This window comes from Magallana gigas, chromosome 2, assembly GCF_963853765.1.
Source record: "Magallana gigas chromosome 2, xbMagGiga1.1, whole genome shotgun sequence".
NCBI lineage: Eukaryota > Metazoa > Mollusca > Bivalvia > Ostreida > Ostreidae > Magallana > Magallana gigas.
In genome coordinates, this window is record NC_088854.1 from 1,400,688 (window position 1) to 1,409,210 (window position 8,523).

An 8,523-nucleotide genomic window follows, 5' to 3' on the forward strand; every position below is an offset into this window, starting at 1 on the left:
TCCTTCCTGCTATCAATTACAGCAATCAATATTTGAATAGATATATTTAAGTGAAACAGACAGCCATAATTTAAGGACACTTGTCAGTCTGTGTAAGGTAGACAGTAACATTGTAAAGGTGGAAAACGCAACTCAAGAGGATTCCAAAGTAAGAGAATTTTGAAGTTGCAGATATTGACTCTGTTAAACACGGAATTCGAAAATGGTAAGCTAGTCAGTTTTGAGAATTTTGTCGGAATAAATCAAATCAATTTTTCCTATGTATAAAAATTACCATCCACTTTTCTGCAGATATGCGTCTGTAGGACAAAGTTACAATGCATGATTTCTTTAGGTCATGGCAAATGGTACATTATTGGATTAGGATATTATAAGATGTAAGGAATCTGCTATACTGAAAGAAAATTTTATTAATGACAGCAGCCTGAATCTTTTAATGAGGAATATTCTAAATAAGAGATGGACATTTAGGGTTAATAGTACGTTAATGTTAAATCAATTGCTTTTTCATATCATTTATATAAAATCAGGATCATTTCTAAAGCAATATGAGCTGTATTTTTTTTAATTTTAGTTTGCTGCAAAAACCGACAAGTAATGATAAATCTGAATTTAAAGCACTAACTTAAACTTAAATGATAAATAAGACTTGAAAAAAATCATTAACATCTGTCAGAAGAAAGATTTCTCCTCTAAGGAATAAAAAGCAGTTCAATTTTTGTATAGGGCGACAATAATTCAACTTTGCTCTAATTAAAGCTTCTTAATGGCTTTTCCCCACAAATATGGCTAAAAGAAATTTAAGAACCATGGTATTTTTATCATTTTAGTAGAAAATAACTTTTCGTAAAAAAAAAAATATTTTAACATGAAAATTGCAGCTCATATGGTTGAAAATAATGATACACATTACTATACCGTACACATTCACATGGAATTTGGTATTACTTTCTGAACTCTACGACATGTTCCTTGCATTGAGCTTCATCGTTCTTGTCTTTTGCAGCAACTGGTTACAATTTGTTTCTTTTTGTGGGTTCTGGGCTTATCTGTAGTCCGTGGTCACTGTAACAACACACTGACGACATCATTAATCCAGAACCAACTCAGGCTGCTGGAGAAAATCATCAACCTGTTGGATGTTTCCAAAAGTACGGTTACATGTATTTCGTAATTCCGCGTTTCTATTCCTTCCGTTTCATCATTTGGTTTCTTTCTGTACACTGATTCCACTGACGTGTTTACTATGACGTGAGGATACGTCATAGTAAACACGTGGTTACTGTGGTACAAAGTTTTATCATTGAGGTGCCACTTGAGAAATGGTTTGTCAAGTAATCGTTAATGAAAATCTTTCTTATGCATTCCTAAATGATGAGTAAATTATTCCTTTAATCTAAACCAAACGATGGATTCGATAGCTTAATGTTTTGTTTGAAACATTCTGCATTTGAGACTTATGGTTATATTGACGACCATTTCTAAGAAATACCGTTTATAAACGACTGATTTAAGTAGGCCATATAGATGTACGTTTGTTTTGAATCAAAGCATTTATTTTTTATTTGAAAAGAATTTGCCCATTTATATTTTAACATTTTTCCGGTTTTTATGAATTGCTAAAGTATAGTAAAAATTAGTTATCACTCACAAGCCATGACGAATTAATAAGGCCGTTGAGAATAATTACAAGTAATTCAATTCAATGTGAGAGAGAGAGAGAGAGAGAGAGAGAGAGAGAGAGAGAGAGACAGACAGAGAGAGAGAGAGAGAGAGGGAGAGAGAGAGAAGAAAAAAGAGAGTAGTCTACATAACTTTTATATGCTCATTTCATTGTAGCTTCGAAAAGTCCAGTTGTATTTCACGCAGAACTGGGTTCATATAAAACCTACCAGCATGGCTCTATCTGGGTCTATGACATATGATTTCTTTCGTTTGAGGGACGAATTAGACAGAAATCAATTTCTACTTGGTATAATAATGAATTAATTATCCGGATATATAAGGTTTTCATTCGAATACCTGTTTGTGTCACCTGGTTCTTAAGAACCGGTTTATTAGCAAGGCTATATAAAGAATTACTCAGGTGTTAAATACCAGTTTAGGACGACACGTACAGCGGAAAGTTTAAATTCGGCATGCAGAACGAGGAGATGTCGGGCGGGGCTCAGGCAGACATGCTACAAGCCATTCTCAACAAAATGAATGAACAGAAAATGGACATGGAGAATACTATGGCAATGCAACTTGATAATTTTAAAAGAGAATTACAGGGAGCAACTTCCTCCGTATCGTCTGAAGTGAAGAAGTTAAAGTCAGAACAAGCGATAGTCTGGAAACATCCAGGTAACAAAGATCAATTTGAACATAACGAGAAGATTATTGATACGTTGACGCAGGCTTCGTGGGCCTTGAATAACAATAAATATGATTATTGCATGGAACTTATTCATGAATCAGTTGAACTTTGTAATAAACGTAACAAACTTATCAAAATGGCTGATGCATCACCTTGTGGGTGGAGTACAGTGAAAAATTATGTAACCAATCCATTGGCTGATGATTCGGATGACGAAAAACGAATGTTTAAAGCGGAAAATAAAGCCATGAAAGAAAAGAAAGAAAAGGAGAAGCAAAAAGAAAAACTGAAATCTAAGAGTAGCTATTCTAATGTTAGGAGCAGTGCTCCTTATTTTCCTTTTCCAGCTAGACAGCCTTTTCGTGGCCCAACGCCCTTTGGCTTCCCCATCATGCCAGCTGCATCCAGATTTCCCATTGGCTGTTTCCACTGCGGAAAACCCAATCACCAAAGAAAAGAATGCCCAGAGCTTAAGTCCGCTAAATAGAGAGGCTAAACAGTCTAAAGAATCATCTTTGATAAAAGATAAGTATTATGATGGAAAAAGTTGTGTTGATGAGTTTAACGAATGCTATGAGTATAAAGAAGGTGGCAAAGTCTCTGTTAGAGGGCGATTAAAATCAAATATTGAATTTTGGAAATGCATTGATGCTTGTCATTATATCATAGATACTATTCAGGATGGTTATAAAATACCTTTTTATTCTTTACCACAGCAGAGTTTTTCGCATAATAATAAATCTGCTTTACAGGAAGATGTTTTCGTGCAGGGAGCAATAATGGAGCTATTAGAAAACGGTTTGATATCCGAACAAAATACAGAGTTTTTGGTTACTAATCCTCTTTCTGTTTCAGTGAACTCCAGTGGGAAAAGAAGGCTTATATTAGATTTAAGGGAAGTTAATAAGCATGTATGGAAACAGTCTGTGAAATATGACGATATAAGAACCGCTCTTATGTATACAAATAAAAATAGTTGGTGTTTTAAATTTGACATCACAAGTGCATATCACCATATAGATATTTTTCCTGACCATAGAAAATATTTAGGATTTTCATGGAAATTTGGTGTTCAAGATCGATATTTCTGTTTTAATGTTTTGCCATTTGGTCTCACATCTGCGCCATATATTTTTACTAAACTCACACGACCCTTAGTTAAGAAATGGCGTAGAGAAGGTAAAACTGTACTTATGTATTTAGATGATGGGTTTGGCTGCCATAGTAAGTATGACGAAGCATGCAAAATATCCAAAGAGGTACAGTATGATTTAGTTTGTTCAGGTTTTGTGCCTAAAGTGGAAAAGTCCATGTGGATCCCTTGTCAAGTTATCGAGTATCTTGGTGTTGTTTTGGATTGTAATATGGGGGAAATTTACATTCCTGAAAAGCGTGTATTTAATATTCAAAAAACAATTTTCAAAATTGAGCATTTTATGAACCAGAATTGCAGAATAAAGGTAAGACGACTAGCAAGTTTAGTTGCACAAATCATATCTATGTCTGTTGTTATCGGAAGTGTAGCCCAGTTAATGACCAAATGTCTTAGTATTGACATTGTGTCTGCTCCAACATGGAATAGCATGATTTTAATTTCTGAGGAAAGTAAAAAACAGATAAGTTTCTGGAAATCGTCTTTAGATATGTTGAATAGAAGGGATATGAAAGTTAAACCAAGTTCTAATCTGGTAGTGTACACAGATGCAAGTGATACTGGTTATGGCGGTTATTGCGTACGGACAGGTAAAAATGTTTCTCATGGTTTATGGGAAGAATCTGAGAGAATTATGAGTTCCACATGGAGAGAATTGGCCGCGGTGGATAGAGTTCTTCGGTCATTTGTACAATTTCTCAAAGGTGAGAATACAAAATGGTTTACAGACAACGCAAATGTTGTTTCCATTGTTCAAAAAGGGAGTATGAAAAATAACTTACAAGATCTTGCAATGAACATATTTCAAATTTGTTTAGAATATAAGATTGGTATTGAAATTAAATGGATACCAAGAGAACTCAATGAGCAAGCAGATTATTTGAGCAGAATTGTCGACTTTGATGATTGGGGTATCGTGAAAACTGTTTTTGATGACCTATCACGGGAATGGGGTCCGTATGATATTGATTTATTTGCTTGTGATTACAATGCAAAGGTAGATAAATTTTGTTCCAGGTATTGGAATCCTTTTACGTATGCAGTTGATGCATTTACTATTAATTGGACAGGTTTGAATGCATGGATCGTACCGCCATTTTATCTTATTCCAAGAGTTTTGGAGAATTTGAACGCATGCAAAGGATATGGAACATTAGTAGTTCCGCTATGGGAATCATCAGCCTTTTGGCCAATTTTAATTTCTGAAGTTTACAGGTCACATATTGTAGATTGGAAGGATCTTCCAGTAGCAAAGGAGTTTTACACACGTGGTAAACTCGGATCTGGTATTTTTGGTAAAGAAGATTTAAAGTTTAGAATGCTTGCATTTGTTTTTGATTTCAGAGTTTGATTTCAAAATTGTTTTTCGGCAGTTTTAAATTCTTCAAAATAAACAAATTTTATTGATTAATTGGGAATTATTTCCCATAAACTTGTATGAGAAATATCAGGCAATTTGCGCTATGTTGTAATAGAGATAAATATTTTATCACTATGGATTTACTGAAGTTTCTTTCACCACATTTGTGGTTTGTCATTTGGCAAGTTTGGTTTTTTATCAAACTGATATCTTCATTTCTGAAGAAAATGTGCTGAATATCTTAATTAAGCTGATATGTAGATATAAATATATGTATTTTTATACATATTCGGTAGATAATTTCAAAGCGAAAAAATATTTATTGGTGTTCCTTTACAAATTTGTTTTTTCAGGTATTTGAAAGAGATTTGATTCAGTTGCCTTCAAAGTTGCGTGAAAAAGTGTATGCACTTCCTGGGATTATGCAAGCGTCACGAGCGGATTCAACTATAAACAAATATTGTAACAGTTTCCTGAGATTTAAGAAGTGGGCAAAAGAACAAGGAATCGAGGAAAGTGAATTATTTCCTTCAAAACCTTTACATGTATCTATTTATTTAGCATGCTTGGTTCAACGGGCAAACTCTCCATCCCCTATTGTTGACGCATTCTATGGAATCAAATGGGCTCATGATCTTGTGGGATTCAATTCTCCGACTGACAATCAGTTTGTTAAAAACATTATGGAAGGTGGGAAACGTATAGTGGCAAAACCTGTTCAAAAGAAAGAACCAATAACTGTTGAAAATTTACGTTGTATGTATTTGAAACTGTTTGAATGTAATAATCTTTATAATCAAAGAATCATTTGTATGGTCTTGTTGGCATTCGCTGGATTTTTACGTAGCAGCGAACTCATAAATATCAAGAGATCTGATATTCAATTTTTACCTGATCATATTGAAATATTCATCGAGTCTAGTAAGACTGATATCTACAGAGACGGTACAAGAGTTGTTATAGCAAGAACATTTTCATATATGTGTCCTGTTTCTAATTTTGAATTGTATCTTCGTTTAGCTGGGATTCAAGACGATTCAGATGAATATGTATTTTGTGCTATTTCGAAATCGGGAAGTGGTTACCGGTTGCGTAATCGTGAAAAGCCTCTGTCTTACACCAGGCTTCGTGAATTATTCATCGGAGCATTTACAGGAATTGTAGATAACATCAAAGTTTATGGACTTCACAGTTTGCGGTCAGGTGGAGCGACTGCGTCGGCAGTGAGGGGAATTCCGGACAGGATATTCAAGAGACATGGACGTTGGCGTTCGGAATCTGCTAAGGATGGATATGTCAAGGATCCGCTTAGTGAACGTTTAAGTGTTTCCAAAGAACTTGGTTTATAATAGTTGTAATCATGTTGTTTATTGATTATATTGTATCTTTTTGTATTGATTTTTCTGAATATATATGAAGTTGGATTACGTTATTATATCGTATATTAATAGTAGCATTAGTTCCCCGTTCTTTATATTTACATAGCTGCAGCGTGTCGTTGCTAATTCCACACAATGTGTTGTTATTTACTAGTATCATAGTATTCAGCTTTCATTTGGAAAGTAATGAATGGATTTAAAGGAGAAATATGATTTCTTTCGTTTGAGGGACGAATTAGACAGAAATCAATTTCTACTTGGTATAATAATGAATTAATTATCCGGATATATAAGGTTTTCATTCGAATACCTGTTTGTGTCACCTGGTTCTTAAGAACCGGTTTATTAGCAAGGCTATATAAAGAATTACTCAGGTGTTAAATACCAGTTTAGGACGACACCTACAGCGGAAAGTTTAAATTTTCAGAATTGTTTTATTAAAATAAATAAATCATGTGATCCAACTTTATGCCATAATTATGTGTGTGTACATTTAATATGCCAAATATTAAATAGCTGCAGCGTGTCGTTGCTAATTCCACACAATGTGTTGTTATTTACTAGTATCATAGTATTCAGCTTTCATTTGGAAAGTAATGAATGGATTTAAAGGAGAAAAAGTAGTTACCAATGTGGGAAAGGCCTACAACCCTAGCACAGGGACATTCACCGCACCGACAGACGGGATCTACCAGTTCAATTGGTACACTCTGAGTGATCCTAAAACAATGTCGCATGCCGGTTTGTTTGTAAATGGAGCAATGAAAGCTCGTCAGGCAGCAAATAACAATGGTGGCAGTGGTCAGTGGTTAACAGCGGGTAGCAGTATTGCCCTACCCCTGAACAAGGGAGATGTAGTCTACATAAAAGATGTCCATGGATGGAAAGCACAACTACAAAGTCACTGGACAGCATTTGGTGGCGTACTGATAAACTGACATTTTGTAAGGGTGAAATAAAGAAAAATTACTAGACTAAATATTAAGCTTTATCTTTGTACATTGTATATTAGAAAGTATTGACAAGGCCGGGGGGTGGAAAACAATCAAGTTGGGATAAAAATATAAACCATCACAAATTATGAGATTTTTTTTACCACGTTTTACCCAATATTTTTTATTAAGGTCAAGATGTAAATAAAAAGGTGCCAACAGGTTAATGAAATTCAAGATAAAACTTTTCTCAAGGATGCTTCCTAACAATTTTATAGCTTTGTTTGATAAGGAGTACCTTGGCTTCAATTTTGGTAAACTCATTGAAACAATCATGTTTTAAACTGTCATTTTCTATGAAATATGAAGGAAAAAAGTAATAAAAATCAGACCCTCTCTATATATATTTACATTTTCCAGTGTCTTTGCCTGTGATAACACTACGTATCGATTTTGTACTTTAAAACCCATAATACAAGTGACGCCAAATTGAGGCGCCAGCGGGGTTTTCTTATTTATGTTTAAATATTTAATCGCACAATGGCTAAAAATTATATAAATATAAGTAATAAGGAATCATTCTTTGAATATTATGAGATGATAATTTCGTTCGGGGCGTGATCAAATCTATCATAAAGCCCTTCGGGCTTTATTGGATTTGATCATGCCCCGACCATAATACTCAAAGAATAATTCCTTATTCCTTACATATTACAGATAGGGCCTGGTTTTTTTAAATGTGTGTTTTAAGAAATTTTGTACAGTGAATGTATAAATTGGTGTATAAATACACGTCATAAAAATTAAAGGATAATTTAACGAAAAAAAGAGCAAGGTTCTGGGAGTCTAGAAACTTGGGTGTTGGTGGTGGAAAAGGGGGATGATTGGTCCCGTCCTCAAGCACCTGTGATTTTTTATGTCATATTTCATTTACTGCATGATGTCAATTATATTATGAATGAAGAAAGTTTCAACCCAAACAAAAAACCTACATATAACTTTTCCATATACATGTATATTTTTTATCAATTTATGTAAGAAAGTTTATAAAATAGCTTTAAATTAAATGTTTCACAATCATAACTCTAGAAGATATCCACTGCATATTGAGGAAAACAAGATCTCATGTTTTACAATACAGTCTTTAATAATGGAGGGTTGGGAAATGAATATCTGCTTGTTGTTTTGTAAGAATGATATAACTTTGAATAGCTGCGACATCACCTCCCCATAAATATCTGTTTAATCTATCCTTCAAAAACTAACGTTTCACTTCAAATTTCATTAGACTATTATAAGTATCCTTTTTGGATTGGTCAAATGAAAGAAATGAAAACATA

At 34.0% G+C, this 8,523-nt stretch overlaps 2 protein-coding genes across 2 annotated transcripts; both read left to right on the forward strand.

The window, feature by feature from the left end:
* Positions 1-1,921: 1,921 nt before the first annotated feature.
* LOC117689158 (integrase/recombinase xerD homolog) lies at positions 1,922-6,296 on the forward strand. Its single transcript, XM_066074439.1, has 2 exons — positions 1,922-4,216; positions 5,226-6,296. The coding sequence occupies exon 2, from the start codon at positions 5,295-5,297 to the stop codon at positions 6,219-6,221; it is 927 nt and encodes a 308-aa protein (XP_065930511.1). The 5' UTR covers positions 1,922-4,216; positions 5,226-5,294; the 3' UTR covers positions 6,222-6,296.
* Positions 6,297-6,847: 551 nt separating this feature from the next.
* On the forward strand, positions 6,848-7,189 carry LOC117681168 (complement C1q-like protein 4). The gene has a single exon (XM_066074357.1). It carries the CDS (start codon positions 6,848-6,850, stop codon positions 7,187-7,189), a length of 342 nt encoding a protein of 113 aa, XP_065930429.1.
* The last annotated feature ends 1,334 nt before the right edge of the window (positions 7,190-8,523 follow it).